The sequence below is a fragment of the Carlito syrichta genome, unplaced genomic scaffold (assembly GCF_000164805.1).
Source record: "Carlito syrichta isolate Samal-C Ts95f unplaced genomic scaffold, Tarsius_syrichta-2.0.1 Scaffold306593, whole genome shotgun sequence".
NCBI classification, from domain to species: domain Eukaryota; kingdom Metazoa; phylum Chordata; class Mammalia; order Primates; family Tarsiidae; genus Carlito; species Carlito syrichta.
Genome location: NW_007250689.1, coordinates 315,451 through 330,567, shown reverse-complemented (window position 1 = coordinate 330,567; position 15,117 = coordinate 315,451). Strand labels below are relative to the sequence as shown.

General features: G+C 49.4%; 2 protein-coding genes across 4 annotated transcripts in view; one reads left to right on the top strand and one right to left on the bottom strand.

Moving 5' to 3' along the window:
- The first annotated feature begins 422 nt into the window (after positions 1-422).
- CREB3 (cAMP responsive element binding protein 3) lies at positions 423-4,907 on the top strand. Of its 3 annotated transcripts, none has more exons than XM_008063126.2 (9): positions 423-441; positions 612-749; positions 843-990; positions 1,067-1,134; positions 1,252-1,341; positions 3,055-3,161; positions 3,267-3,335; positions 3,955-4,039; positions 4,137-4,907. In XM_008063126.2, the coding sequence occupies exons 2-9, from the start codon at positions 612-614 to the stop codon at positions 4,632-4,634; spliced, it is 1,203 nt and encodes a 400-aa protein (XP_008061317.1). In that variant the 5' UTR covers positions 423-441; the 3' UTR covers positions 4,635-4,907. The 3 variants fall into 3 exon arrangements, with proteins under 3 accessions (XP_008061317.1, XP_008061318.1, XP_008061315.1); XM_008063127.1 differs by lacking the exon at positions 423-441 and having other exon boundaries at positions 495-749; positions 4,137-4,218; positions 4,297-4,907; XM_008063124.1 differs by lacking the exon at positions 423-441 and having other exon boundaries at positions 495-749.
- GBA2 (glucosylceramidase beta 2) overlaps positions 4,778-15,117 on the bottom strand; it is a 13,711-nt gene continuing 3,371 nt past the window's right edge. Inside the window, exons 3-18 of the mRNA XM_008063128.2 lie at positions 12,975-13,066; positions 12,707-12,822; positions 9,547-9,765; positions 8,985-9,224; positions 8,659-8,761; positions 8,353-8,506; positions 8,140-8,265; positions 7,772-7,944; positions 7,450-7,554; positions 7,138-7,245; positions 6,888-7,039; positions 6,662-6,768; positions 6,132-6,274; positions 5,938-6,053; positions 5,653-5,844; positions 4,778-5,350 (exon numbers count right to left, since the gene is read on the bottom strand). Of these exons, the coding sequence (XP_008061319.2) occupies positions 5,072-5,350; positions 5,653-5,844; positions 5,938-6,053; positions 6,132-6,274; positions 6,662-6,768; positions 6,888-7,039; positions 7,138-7,245; positions 7,450-7,554; positions 7,772-7,944; positions 8,140-8,265; positions 8,353-8,506; positions 8,659-8,761; positions 8,985-9,224; positions 9,547-9,765; positions 12,707-12,822; positions 12,975-13,066 (2,425 nt within the window). The 3' untranslated portion in view covers positions 4,778-5,071. The remainder of the gene's footprint in view (positions 5,351-5,652; positions 5,845-5,937; positions 6,054-6,131; positions 6,275-6,661; positions 6,769-6,887; positions 7,040-7,137; positions 7,246-7,449; positions 7,555-7,771; positions 7,945-8,139; positions 8,266-8,352; positions 8,507-8,658; positions 8,762-8,984; positions 9,225-9,546; positions 9,766-12,706; positions 12,823-12,974; positions 13,067-15,117) is intronic.

Genomic DNA, 15,117 nt, shown 5'->3' with positions numbered 1-15,117 from the left:
CGGGCTCTGGCCTCGCCCTCCCTTCGACAGTCTCTCGGCCACTTCCGTCCCCGGAACGTCCCCCGCCCGCGGGCGGCGCCCTGGGCCCGCGCTCTATGGTCGCGGGGACTGCAGGAAGCTGCTCTGGCCCCCGCTATCGATGCTCGGGAGCCCGCCGAGGACGACAGCCCCTCCCCGGCAGGAAACAGGGTGCGGCGCAATCCGGAGCGAGCGCCCGCCTGACGCCAGAGTTCCCTTTTAGATGCTCATTCTTCCTCTTTCTAGCTTGGGGTGAAGGCGGAGCCGGACCCCCAGAATCCCCGCCCTCCGGGTGCGAGTCGGCGGCTGGGACGGCCCCTGTATTTGCATGGCCCCTGGGACGTGGCGCGGCTCCGAGGCCACTTCCGAGCTGGAAGGAACTCGAAGTCCCAAGATGCCGTGAGGCTCGGGCGCGTCACTTCTGTTGCGTTGGAGGCTGAGGAGAATCGAGTCAGGGAGGCTGGTGCGGCTTGAGAGCGGCGGAAAGCCCCCAGCGGGGAAGCCTGCGGCAAAGCCGACTGGGGTCCTGCCTGGGGTTCGGAAGTTGGAGCCGGTGGCGGGGTGAACCCTGCTTCTGCCCATCCTTTCTGTAGATGTCCCAGATGGACCTGGCGTTGGACCCCGGTGACCAGGACCTGCTAGGTTTCCTGCTAGAGGAGAGCGGAGGTTTGGGAACGGCGCCCGACGAGGCCGTGGAGGACCCGCTAGATTGGGAGCTGCTGCTTTCTGACGTGGGTGACGGTTCTGAGTGGGAGAAGCGTGGGACGTCCATGTGACCTGGGGACGGTGATAGGTCAAGGCCTGTTCATCTGAACCCTGTGCAGGTACCGAGCGACTGGGAGGCGGACGATTTGCTGAGCTCCCTGCTGAGTCCCCCAGCGCTGTTGAACGTTCTCAGCTCCTCCAGCCCCTGTCCTGCCCTCCATGATCACTCCTACTCCCTCCCACAGGAACATGTCTCTGTGGATCTAGGTGAGCCTGAAATCAGTGAAGTCTGGAGGAAGGAGAGGACTTAAGGGCCTGGCTATTCATACTTTCCCTTTTCCAGAGAGCAGGAGCTGTGGAAAAGAGAGGACCCAGATGACTCCACTGCATACAAAGGAACCGGCAGAGCAGGTACTTGACTCAATCTTTGGGAAGATTATTCTCACATTGCACAGGTAGGGGTAGGATTATCCCAGTCCTCTCTGATGTCTCCCTACAAATCTGCTGCCCACTTCCTCTTAACCCTAGGAGATGGCTAGGCTGATACTGACAGATGAGGAGAAGAAGCTACTGGAGAAGGAAGGGCTTATTCTGCCCACGTTACTTCCTCTCACTAAGGTAAGACTCCCATTAGTGGAGCAAAGGCTGGAGAGAGATTGTGAGATCAATAGGCCAGTTCTGTATTTTTGTATGTGTTCTGTTAATTTAATTAAATTAATTAATTAATTTTTTTTGAGTTGGAGTCTCACTCTGTCGCCCAGACTGGAGTGCAGTGGCCGCTCCCGGCCACCGCAGCCTTGCCTGCTGGGCTCCGGCGATCCTTCCGCCTCAGCCTTCAGAGTAGCCGGAATTACAGGCATGCGCTACCACGCCCGGCTGATTTTTTGATTTATTGTAGAGATGAGGTCTCGCTGCCCAGGAGGGTCTCGAACCCTCGGGCTCAGGCAATCCACTCACCTCAGCCTCCCAAAGGCGCGGGATTACAGGCTGAGCCACCAAGCCCGGCTTCTGTTAATTTTATATCAATAGCTTGGAAAAGGACTGAGGTGAGAAATTTAGCAAATTTGTTGTTAATAGGAAGTTGAGACAGGTAGTTAACAGGCTAGATGCAAGGGTGGATCCTGGCTTTTATGAAGCTTGTACAAATTTTGGTTGTTCCTTTTAAGAAAAAAATAATTAAAAATTACCAGTGCAATATTTGTGTAGGGCCTTGGTAAGAACTATGCAAGTGAAGGGCCCTGACACTTCGTTGTTTCCATGGTAATCTACCTCTTGCCGAATGGTAGAATTGTTTTAGAGATGTCAACAGGGCTGGACTAAGCTGTGTAACAAGAATAAATGTAAAATCCTGAGTTTTAAGTTTCAAGCAACAAGAGACAACTTCACAAGCAAGCAGAATATCATGATACTATGATGAAATCAACATTCTTTAACAGAAAGGTTACAGGAATTTTAATTTCTTAAAAGTACAAGATGAGTCATGAGTGTGATACAGCTACTAGGAAACTGAATGGGATTTGGAAACTGTAGTAATAGGAGTTTTGTCTCTAGAAGTTAGTGACTTATCTTGCTTTCCTTTATACTGGCTAGAGCACATCTTAGAGTCCATTTTGAGCCCCTATCTCTGATATGTACTAAGAGGATGCAGTCTATCCTGAAGATGATGAATCAGGAATTTTGTCCAGGATTTTTCTTTTAACTGAGGAAATACCAGGTGCTATAAAATAGCTAAGCAGAGTTTACTCTATCTGGCCCCAGAAGTACTAGTTAAGTCCAATGAATAAAAATTATGAGGAGGAAGATGTTGGTTTAGTTAAGGAAGTTTTTTGGGTTTTTTTTCCTAAATGAATAACATTGTTTAAAATAGTCTGGCTTGTGAGGGTGTTAACACTTGGTTCTTGGAGGTGTTCAGACAGAAGCTGAATGACTGCTGGTTGTAGATGGGATTCCTGCATTGGGAAGAATATTGATATCAGTTGCCTTTTTTTTTGAGTTTGAGTTTCACTCTGTCACCCAGGCGGAAGTGCAGTGGCACACTCATGGCCACTGTTGTCTTGTCCTGCTGTGCTCAGGTGGTCCTTTCGTCTCAGCCTTCCAAGTAGCTGGAACTACAGGCATGTACCACCATACTAATTTTTAATTTATTGTAGAGATGAGTTCTCACCGAATTGTCCAGGCTGGTCTCAAACCCCTGGCCTCAGGCAGTCCTCTTGCCTCCACCTCCCAAAGTGCTAGGATTACAGGTGTGAGCCACTGTGCCTGGCTCAGTTGCCTTTCGACACTTTGGTCTAAGGTTCCTCTGATGATACCCCTTTCCCTGTCTTTTCTCAGATGGAGGAACAAGTTCTGAAACGAGTACGGAGGAAGATTAGAAACAAAAAGTCTGCTCAAGAGAGCCGTAGGAAGAAGAAGGTGTATGTTGGGGGTTTAGAAAGCAGGTATGAAAGGGAGAGGGATTTGGGTGGGCAAAGTAGAAATAGTTGGAAGTATCAGGTTTCTGAAGGAGGATACAGGCTGTATCTCCATATCCTTATTTCTCCCAGGGTCTTGAAATACACAGCCCAGAATCTGGAGCTTCAGAACAAAGTACAGTTCCTGGAGGAACAGAATTTGTAAGCAACCTTCCAAAACATTATCTACCTCTGCCCCCTATTTAATGCTTTCTCATTCTTTTCCCTATCCTACACTTGATTTCTAACTGGGCAGCTCCCAAATACAAGGTCTGTTGCTTGGCATTTCCTGGGTCTCTGATTCCAAAAAGCTCACAGTAATGAGGAATACTGGTGACTAAGGATAAGTACCAAGAAAGAGAAGGGGGGAGGAAGAAAGACCTCATGGGGCAGTTGGTATTAAATAGTAGTTAGGATTCTAGGGAATGGGGTTGGGCAGGGAAAACATTCTGACAAAGAGAATACAACATAGTCCTCTTTGGCTGGAACCCTATCAGGACTGGCTGGGCAGAAGGTAGAGAACATAGAGAATGACTGGTGAGAATAATTGGTGTAGCCACTTGGCATAGGCAGTGGAGAACTACTGAAAATATCTGCAATGGAGTTTAAGTCAGGACAGAGTTTTTTGTCTTAGTGAATAACTTCAGGCATTTTGTCCAGAAAAATGAAAAGATGAAAAGAGAGAAGATCCAGTGCAGATGGAAGAGGTAGCCTTAAACAGGAGAGTTTTATTGTGTCTCAGGCCCAGGGGGTGCTCACCACTGCCCCTTTCTTTTTCTAGGTCCCTTATAGATCAGTTGAGGAAACTTCAGGCCATGATAATTGAGATATCAAACAAAACCAGCAACAGCAGCACCTGTGTCCTGGTGAGGATGGCGGTTGGAGGAGAGAACCTTTTCTCAGGCAGTGAGGACCGGGGTGCAAACCAGAACCCTTCTTCAACTCTATTTTCCTGTTCTCTAGGTCCTGTTGTTCTCCTTCTGTCTCCTCCTTGTACCTGCTATGTATTCTGACACAAGGGGGAGCCTGCCAGCTGAGCATGGAGGTAAGAGGCTTAGGAATACCTCTAAAGCATGGGCTAGGGGAGAGGCCTGGTTGACCTCTGAAGATTCTGTCTCCTCAGTGTTGTCCCGTCAACTTCGTGCTGTCCCCAGTGAGGATGCTCACCAGCTGGAGCTGCCTGCCTTGCAGTCAGAGGTGCCAAAGGACAGCACACCCCAGTTGCTGGACAGTTCAGCTCATGTTCTTCAGGCTTCTGGCAACTGCTTCTGCCTATTGTACTACATGCCTCAGGATGCTAGTGCAGAGTCTCCCCTGAAATGGTCATTCCCTGATCTCTTTTCAGAGACCCCCTGCCCAGGTTCCACCCTTCTCTTGCAAGCAAATCTCACGCAAAACGGGGTATGGCTTCCTACCCACGGCCCCTCATCTGTCATCTTGCAGGATGGATACTCAGGTTAGATGTGAGGATATGGGGGTATCATAGCAAGAGCCTGAGGGGGGTAGGTCCCGTCTATGTCCAAATAAAAAGGAGTGGGAGGGGGCTGACCTTAACTCCTGTGTCCTGTGAAGAAGACTGAGGGCTCAAACACACCACACTTACTGGCTTTCTGGGTCTTTTATTTGTACCCATGTTTGTCACCCCATGAATGCATCTGGGGAAATCAACTGACCCCCCGAACATTTCATGTAGTGAAAGAAGGGGTGAGGAAATAAATAAATAAGTGATTCTGATGCCTGGGTCACCCTCAACCCCCCTTTACTGGCACAGTTGGATGGGAAGAAGGGAAGGGGTATGATTGTCCTGATGGCTCAGGGCTGCAGGAAATTGGGGGAAAGGAGGAGAGGTCAGGCTGGAGGCTGGACTGTTAGTGTCTCCTTCCTGTGGTTCAGAGGGCTCACTCTGGGTTCAGGTTTGCCATGGCTTCCTTTGGTCCAAATGTAGGCCCTGTGCTTAGTCCTGTGCCCTGTTCGACTACTAGCCATGAAGTCTTTTTGCACTGCTGCTGTTGTAGGGCCAGCTGCATGGCCCAGATGCTTAGTGGCCGCATGTAGGCCAGTGAGCGGAACACCCGCTGCTGGCAGTATGCCTCTGGGGTCTGGAAGGCCAGGCCCAGGCGCTCCCACACGGTACGGTAGCAACCTTCAGCTGTACGAAAGCCCTCCCAAGTCAGGCCCTGTAGGGAGAGATGACAGTCATACATATAACTTGTTACCCCCTGAACAGCCACGTCAACTGGGAAGAAGCAAATAGTAATAGTAGAGTCTCTGCCCTCAGGGAGTTCCCAGCTAGTAGAGGAGATAAACTTGACCCATAGCCAGAAGCTTGAAGGCAGGAGCTAGAGTGCACACCAGGGAAAAGCAGGAGGCTTTATGGATAAGATGGCATTGGGTTATGCCTTGTAGAAGTTTGGTGGCTGAGAAGGTTTTCTGGGCCAAAGTACAGATGGTGGAGAGAGGGGAAAAGGGAGTACATTACCTCTTGGATCATAGTGGCTGCTAGCGCATAGACCACACCCACCCAGACTTCATCAGACTGTACACTGGATCTATCAGGGACACCATGGGGCTGCATCCCATTGACGGCCCCCATGGCCCCTCCTGCAAAGGCCTGGACGTTGAGCTCGAAGATAGTTTTTAGAGCACGGACAACATGTGGGCTAGGAAACACCTAGAGAGGCAAGGGCAGGAACATGGTCTCAAATACTTGCTATCTCCAGGGAAAACCCATTTTTCTCTGTGGCTTCTCTTTCTAGTCTCTTACCTCAGTGTCTCCTTCTCCTAGGCCACAGGCCTTCAAGAACCACTGTCCAGCACACTGGTCAGACATAATACTACGAGACTGAGGCTGGGTACTGCTGTCATAGTTGTAATAGCGACCTAGAGTAGAGGAAGGGCAAAGTAAAGTTCCTGGTATCCCCACAGCTGCCATAGACTCTTTAGGTTCCCCCAACTCACCATTCCATAGCAGTCTCTCATAGGCTTCTTGGCCCCTGCTAAGGATGGAGGAAAACTTATCCCGGATGTCCTGTGCCCCACACAAAGCAGCCATCTGGACCATCACAGCCACAGCTGCCAGCCACAGGCCTCCACAGTAAGCACTGAACAGGGACATGGGTTTGGGGGTCAGACCGGCAGCTCCAGCTGCTCCATGCAGTATAATATACAATGAATCATTCTTTGAGTCGAGGTCTTGCTCCTGCTCAGTAGCATGATCACAGCTCACTGCAGCCTCCACCTCCCTAGTAGTTGAGACTATAGGTACATGCCACCACACCCCGCTAATTTTTTGTAGAGATGAGTACTTGCTATGTTGACTAGACTAGTCTTAAACTCCTAGACTCAAGCAATCCTCCTGCCTTGGCTTCCCAAAATGTTGGGATTACAGGCACGAGCTACCATGCTAAGCCAACTCATTCTCTCTCGAGCCCTATAATCCCTTGGTGCTCAGTTCCCCAACTTGGGCCTCCTGGAAACCCCTACCCAACCTGGGGCCTGTGGTGACCCATCCATCATAGGTCTGGTCTGCATAGCCTCCATTCTCAATGAGTCCATCGTGGTCCTTATCAAACTTCATTTCAGACTCCATCACAGCCTAGAGAGGAACCAAGATACTGAAGACCTAAGTACCAAGGAAAGACAACAGCCAGCTGGGCTCTCCTCAGACACCAGCCATGCCCCTGGCACACTGGCCACTGCATATGCATCTCTTACTAGACACACAGGCCACATGTCCTTCAGGAAACCTCGGTCACCCGTTAGGTAATAGTCCCGATACACCTGCAGCACAAACTTCAGGTTCAGGTCTTTCCAGTCAGCAGTATCATGGATCAAATATGCATTGACTCGGAGCCATGGCTCATCATCTGTGGGAGGGGAGGGGACCAGGTTCGTTTCCATTGATGGATAAGGTAGAGAGTGCAAAAACTGAGGGAGTGAAGCAGATCTTGACGTGGATATTTACCTGGGTCCCCAATATCATGGGGTATGACATTCCTCCTTTTCACAGGTGCCATCACCCCACTCATCAGGTACCGTCGTCGTGTCAGGTCCTCCCTGAGAGTGGCTAGAGCTGGGGGAGCAGACACACAAGGGAAGGCAGGGAATGGGCAGGCTTGGAGTGGGGCACAGAGGTGTGTGTGTGACCCCGGAGGGGAACCAATAAGCAGGATGTAGATGTTTGAGGGGAAGGGGAGGAAGAGACAATTGAAGGACAATAAAGGTTCAGGGGTACAGGGAGCTAAGAGGGCAGAAGCAGCATGAAAAGGACCCTCACCCATGTCGTACTGCAGGCTGAGCTCAAGTTTGGGCCAGAGCATGACGAGAGCAAAGGAAGCATAAAAGTGGACATCATATGTGTTGTACATGCGATACTCGTGGCCTGGAGGAATGAGGAAGACACACTGTTGCCAGAGTTTCTGCTTCCCTTTCATATCTTCTCCCTAGCTTGTCCTCTAGAGTTGGAGTGGGGGCACTGACACCAGTCCACACCCACCACTTATTTCCTCACCCCCACCAATAACCCGCAAAGTCCATCATCCTGCCTTGAGGTAGTACGACCTGACCTCGGGTATGGCCCACCCACCGGCAACCCATACCCTCAAGGTAGCCAAATCGACCGTAGTCCTGTAGGATCGGGCGGAGCTGACACATGCTCTCTCCCAGCTCCTCTGACAGAGAGCCCTCACGAACTTCCAGCCATACTGTGCCTCCGTCAGCCAGGAAGTAGAGTTCATTGAACAGCGCGGATTTGTACCAGGCAGGCAAGGATCTGGAGAGTCAGGAGGAGGGAGTGGTTTAGTGAGTGGACCCCAGGACAGGGAGGATTCGGGGGTTCAGCAGAGTAGGAACACCAAATGAATCCCAGTGCGTCTCTGCTGACTTTGGTGGTTGGAGAATGAATCAAGGAGTCCCATTTGGAATGTGAGTACCTGGGAGAAAGGCAGGAGATGGGCCCCACTGGTACCTGTCATCCAATACTGGGCACTGCCAAGCTGAGATCCTCTCTTCCCAGTCTGCGTATCGGCACAGTGCATAGTGGCTAAGGGCAGGGGCTGCATCACCATCCTGGCCAAAGAACCTTGTGTACCGCCTGGAGTGGGAAGGAAGGGAAAGATAACACTAGCTCCAGGTCAGAGCCCCAGAGCCTTGGATCCCTATATCTTCTTGGTCCCCTCACCTGTAGTGTGTTTGGCCCTTAGCACCAAACATGATCTTGGGCATGTCCCAAGCCAGTGAAAACTCTAAGCGGCACTGGCCTCGAGGTGGCAGCTTGCCAGAAACACATACAGCCCCAGCAACGCCTACTCCTTTCTGTGTGGGGGTGCTTTGGCCTAAGAGAAGCACAAGAGGAATCAGCACAGGCATCCCCTTCAGAGACAGAAATCCCTAACATGGGAACAGGCCTATTCATTACCAGCCCTCCCACCGTGGTCCCAAGACAGGGACAATCTTCCCACCACCTCCCTATCAGACCCCCCATCACCAGCGGGAGAGTCCAGCTGTCCATCCTGAAGTAGATCCTGCCACACCTGCTGCCCAGTGCTGTCAGGGTCAAAGGCTGTGAGGTGGGTTACCGTTGTATCTGCCTGTGAAGAGGCCAAAGACTCTGTGAGGGCAGGCTCTCCAAGTATGCTGGATCCTAACTAGCTCTCCAGCTCCTCTTTTACATATTCTCACCTCTAAGTTCCAGAGGCTTAAGGGCTATGATGAGGGTGGGACTTAAGCATTGAAATGAAGAGACCATGGTAGGGTGGAGGTGGGTTCAGAGGCTAGGCTGAGGGTAAGGGTATAGGACAGGCGCTTCATTACCGTGAGTCGTGCAGCCACAGCCATCGTGTAGGGATTTGGAAGGGTTGGATGATGCAGCAGCAGCCCCTGTACAGTCTCTCCATCACGCTCCAGACAGAAGGGCTCATTCCACAACCCCCCTGGGATATCGTCGCCACCCCCTAGTCCATTCCTCATGGAGAACATGATGGACACATCCAGAGCTTCATCCCCTTCATTTTCCACATCCCACACAAAGACTCCTACAGGCAGGCAGCTGTCCTGGGGGCAAAAGATTGGACTCAGATGGTCTCAGTATAGCCCTCCTGGCCTCACTCTCTAGGATCAGTCCTAGACACAGAAGACCTGACTGAAATACTCCCCAGTGTACTCTTCAGTTGTCCACCTACACCTCCCCATATTCCTGAGCTGCCTACCAAGGAATATAGAAGATCAGAACCAGCTGGGAGGTGGTCCTGGAAAGCCAGTGTGATGTTCATGGCTCCACCCTCCTGCCTTTCACAGGTCATGCAATTTCCAGAATTTCATAGATGCAGATCCCAGGGAAGGGAAGGCAGGGAGGAAACAGAAGGTGGGGCCTCACCTGGTAGTCATGGGGCAAGATGGGTGTGATCTGGCGGCAGGTGAGGGTGACACTCTGGCCAGGAAGCTGATAGACAGTCCAGGCTCGGGGATAGAGGGCGTGGTAGAAAGCAAAGTACCCACATAGGCCCCAGTTCCAGCTGCGTAGGATACTTGGGCGCTCCAGGGACAGGACTTGCTGGTATACAGTCTGCCCTTCCCGACGCAGGCACACTGTGAACTTAATCAAGAGGGCAGATAGGCTGCAACGGGGTAACCCACAGGCACCACAAAGTCTCCCTTCCCTCATAGCAGCTCTTCCCCTTCCAGAGCCTGGGATTGTTACCACTGCACCACCAGCTACAAGTCACGCCCCAAGCCTTTCCCTCAGGCCCAGTGAGTCACCACCAAGTCCTGCTGATTCCCCCTCCACCTACTTCCCAGGCTTCCTCTCCCTTCTCCACTGCTACAGTTTTAGTGCCCTAATCTAGGCTCATACCATCTGTTTTTTCTCTGCCCCTTCTCATCTGGGTAGCAAGTTTCTTATACACAAGTCAAGATATGCCAGTCCCTGCTTATAATGTTTCAGTCAGTCTCTGTGGCTCTCAGGCTCAAGTTCAAACTCTTTTTACCTGGCTCTTTTTTTTTTTTTTGAGTTGGAGTCTCACTCTGTCACCTAGACTGGAGTGCAGTGGCCGCTCCCGGCCACCGTAGCCTTGACCTGCTGGGCTCCAACGATCCTTCCGCCTCAGCCTTCCAAGTAGCCGTAATTACAGGCATGAGCTACCACACCCAGATGACTTTTTGATTTATTGTCGAGATGAGGTCTCGCTGCCCAAGCAGGTCTCGAACCTGCGGGCTCAGGCAATCCACTCACCTCAGCCTCCCAAAGGCGCGGGATAACAGGCTGAGCCACCGAGCCTGGCCTTTTTTTTTTTGAGTTGGAGTCTCATTCTGTTGCCTAGGCTGGAGTCCAGTGGCATGTTCATAGCCACCCCAGCATCGACCTGCTGGGCTCCAGCGATCCTTCCACCTCAGCCTTCCAAGTAGCCGCAACTATAGGCATGTGCTATCATGCTTGGCTGCTTGGCTAATTTTTGATTTATTGTAGAGACGAGGTCTCGCCAAGTTGCCTGGGTTGGCTTTGAACCTGTGGACTCCCAAAGTGCTGGGATTACAGGCTGAGCCACCGAGCCTAGCTGCCTACCTGGATTTTAAGGCCCTTCTTGATCTGGCCTCTCCTTGTCTATCAGACTCATTACCTGTTCAAGCACCTATATTCTGCTCATAGAAAATAATGTTCCTTGAGCACACTACACTCCCTCCTCCATACCTTTGCTCATGCTCACTTTTCTATCCAGTGAAATCCCTCATCCTTCAAATGCCATCTCCTCTTCTTCCTCCTCCAGTAGTGAGTCATTCTGTATGTCCCCCTGCCCCTCTATCCTAGCATTTGGTATATTATATTTATTTGCTATTCTGTTTCCCTGACTGCCCCATGGATTCTTTTGAGGGTAGGGACACTTTGTAGTTCACTGATGTACCCCTCTCCAGAGATGATTGGCATATGTGTGGAAGGAAAGAACAAAATCTGCAGCACTGTCCCCTTTTTCCCAGTACATTATCTGTCCTTCTCACTTTGGCACTGATGTGGTCTTACAATCTCCATTTCCTCGAAGGCTTATTTTCTCAGTAAACAATTTAAGCTCCTGGAGGGTAGGAGCTATGAGAGAGTAATATCTCTTCCTTTGATTCAAACTATGCCTGATATTTCTACTGTATACAGTTGGCTCTCTGTGGGTTCTGCATCCATGGATTCAACCAACTGCACACTGAAAATATTTAGGACAAAAAAATTGCATCCATACTGAATATGCAGACTTTTTTCTTGTACAGTGTAATAACAATTTACATAACATTCACATTGTATTAGGTAATCTAGGGATGATTTAAAGCATACAGGAGGATGTGCACAGGTTATCTGCTAATACAATACCATTTCTTATCGGGGACTTGACATCCTCAGATTATAGAATCTGCAGGAGGTCCTGGAACCAACCCCCCTTGGATACCAAGGGACAACTATATAAAATAATTTTTCATTTTTTGTAATAGTACATAATGGTTAAGATCACAGCTCGTCCCACAAAGAGACCTGAGTTCTGAATCCCAACCTTTCCATTTACCAACCTTGTGACCTTGGGCACGTTACTAAACCTCTCTGGAACTTAGTTTCCTCATCTGTAAAATGAGCATAATAATGGCACTTACCTTGAAGGATTGTTTTTAATGTTAAATATGTTATACAAAAAGCCTAGCACAGTGCCTAGCACATGTTAAGCATGCAATAATTACTTTACAGAGTCACAATGCTGGAAGCCATTCCCCTAATACCTAAGGGATGAGGCAGAGAGGAATCTTGGGGCATTGGACAGGGCCAGTAAATCTGAACTGGGAAGGGCATTGTCATTAATTGGAATAAAGATCTGCTAGTCATTTCTCCTTGACAATGAGCTGAAAGCTGGAGGCATCCCTCAGGAAGGAAAGAGGAACTTGGTAGACAACTCAAAAGAGGAGGACATTAGAGAAATGTGATGAAAGGTAGGCCACATACTTCTGGCAATTTAAGGCCCAAATGTGATGTAGGAACAGAAGGAAAAACAAAATGAAGCTTCAGAAAGGAGAAGAAGGTTAGAGATCTTAGCCTAAAGAGAAGGGGTTTTTTAGGTCCCAAGCCAGAGAGACCTCCAGAGGAGTGATTAGCAGAGGAGGTGACCTTTGGCTGAAGGTTTCCAAATCAGGGTGAGGAGTGGTTGTACTATGTGTTTTGTTTCCCCTTGTAGTTCTACTAAATGTTCTTTCAGGCAGGTTAAGTGATAGAGAATTCTCTGCATTCTCTGTGGCTGATGACTGGTTCAGCTAGTAGAGGTGGTGATGAGGTAGACAGGAGGCATTTACTAGAGAAATGCCAGCTCTGTTTACTCTTTCAAGGAACATGTGCTCTGTGTCTTATTCCTACACTATATCCTAGCACAAGCTGGGTACACAGAAAGCCTCCTGAGAATACTTATTGGATTGAATCATATACATGTCCAACTGTCACATCTGATACTAGCCAAGAGGCCCTTCTTGGCCTGGGGAGATACTGTCCTGGGCCTCTTTGCCTCCTGGCTCTTACTTACTTGGTCGGCGATGACTGTATGGTGCTGATACATTCCAGGGTTAAGCTGCCAACGACAGAACTGGCCTCTCCAGCCACGAGTGATAGTGCCTCCCCCAATGCCACCTAAGGGACAACCTAGAGAGAGAATCAAGACTATAAATATTGGTTCCTCTAAAAACCTAGGGGATAGAACAGTGCAATATGTATAAGCTGGAAGTCTCTGCCTAACTCTGTAGACCTGGAGGTTGGGCCTTCTCTGAGTAGGGCGGAGCTGAAATGAGGCTCACCGTAGATCTGTCTCAAGGGTACACAATTTAACATGTCGATAAAAGGTGTCTTCTTTTCCACCTGGGTCTTCCGGTACCACCACCTTAAGTACCTGAGGAACAAGAGGCAGCATGAGTTGAAGGGTGTGGGAGGCCAGTTCCTGACAGGTTGCTGTGACCTCACATTAAATGTCCCAAGGACTTATCAAACCTCTACTCCTCTTGATTTCTCTACAGTTCAAGGTCTCTTCATCTTTCCAGTCACCTCAGCTCAAGTGTAGGACTTCCTTTATTTCTCCTCCTTATTCTCCTCAGAAGGGGTTTTCTGATCTGTCCTTACCTCTCTGAACTCTACCACCACTGCTTTAGTTCAAACCTCAGGAGCTTTTGTCTGAGGTGTTGAAGGGCCATTTACAGTTTCCTGGCCTACATCCTTCGCCACCCCCTCCCTACCTCCTGCCCCCCAAATAGACATAGTCTGCTGGGGATAACTTTCTTCTTTTAAGATGATTTTTCTCCATGATCATGAAAAGTGAAAATCTGGAGAATCACCAGGTAGAAAGGGAGAAAAATCATCCCATCCATAGACAACCAGTGTTCACATTTCGGGCATTCCACTTTAGTCTTTTTTTTAAGTTCAGCATCAAAATGTAAGCTTTCTGATTTTGCTCTCATAATATCCTAGTAAAGCCTTCTAAAAATCCCAGCATTGTCATAGTTTTGCTATAGTTCTGTATCCAATAGGCAACTGTTTCTGTTTTCAAGGCTCTGACATCAGTCCCAGCCTACCTTCTAATCTTATTTCCTACAAATTCGCATTCAGATGGGTTCTCACTAAGCAATCCCTCCCCTGCTGGACTCTTTCCTACTTCCACTATCCTCCCTACCCAAACACTTCATACCCATTGTTCAATCACACCACTTCTTTTTTTTTTTTTTTTTTGAGTTGGAGTCTCACTCTGTTGCCCAGACTGGAGTGCAGTGGCCACTCCCAGCCACCGCAGCCTTGACCTGCCGGGCTCCGGTGATCCTTCCATCTCAGCCTTCTAAGTAGCTGGAACCACAGGTGCGCGCTACCACGCCCGGCTAATTTTTTGTTTTATTATAGAGATGAGGTCTTGCCAAGTTGCCCAGGTGGGTCTCGAACCCGTGGGCTCAGGCAGTCCACTCACCTCAGCCTCCCAAAGGCATGGGATTACAGGCTGAGCCACCGACAATCACACCACTTCTAACCCCCTCTAACCAAGTAATTGGGTAAGCCCTTGAACCTTGGTTTTCTCATCTACAAAATGGGAATACCTCCTGTCCTAGCTACCTCATGGAATTGGTTGAAAGATCAAATGACATAAAAGATGAGAAAGCGATAAAGTGGGATATCCGTGTTAGGCATGATTATTACTTACTTGTACATACACTATCTCAATTCCTAATCAGACACTGCCTTGTTATTTCAATGTTTTTCATGTGAGGCTGACATATTTTTAAGTTCCTTGGGGAAAGGGCCAGTGACTAGTTGAATATTACCCTCAGCTCCAAACACAGGGTAGGGCACACGGTATACAGTCAATAAATATCTGCTAAATTTACAAATGAATGAGTGTACAAACGAAGGGGCATAAGAGAGATGGAAGACAGACTGGAGCAAGGGAGGAGAAATGTGATTCAAGAATATGGCCAGTATATCCTGGGAGTTGGGGGGAGAGGGAGGGAAGACAAAGGATGACGTGATAGAAAGACAGAGGATCCTCTCTGCCAGGCTAGAGAAAACTGGACTTTGAAACCAGAGGCCAGAAAGGATTGGTGGAGGGAGGGAGAGTGCAGCTGGGGATTAGGGCAGCCAGGGAGAAGAAATGCAAGATACAAGCATAGGCAGAACAAAGAACTATCTGGCATGGAACAAGCACTCAATAAATACTTCCTGAATGAATGGACTTTGGGTGGAAAGGAGAGCAATAAAAATTGAGTTCTAGCCAGGCTTGGTGGCTCAGCCTGTAATCCCACGCCTTTGGGAGGCTGAGGTGAGTGGATTGCCTAAGCCCGCGGGTTCGAGACCCACCTGGGCAGTGAGACCTCATCTCGACAATAAATCAAAAAATCAGCCAGGCGTGGTAGTGCATGCCTGTAATTCCGGCTACTTGGAAGGCTGAGGCGGAAGGATCGCGAA

Bases quoted from the DNA above. Each gene is read 5' to 3' on its own strand.
- CREB3 (XM_008063126.2), top strand. From the start codon at position 612: ATGTCCCAGATGGACCTGGCGTTGGACCCCGGTGACCAGGACCTGCTA. The intron at 3,162-3,266 runs GTATGAAAGGGA...TATTTCTCCCAG, and splicing joins GTTGGGGGTTTAGAAAGCAG to GGTCTTGAAATACACAGCCC. The intron at 4,040-4,136 runs GTGAGGATGGCG...CCTGTTCTCTAG, and splicing joins ACAGCAGCACCTGTGTCCTG to GTCCTGTTGTTCTCCTTCTG.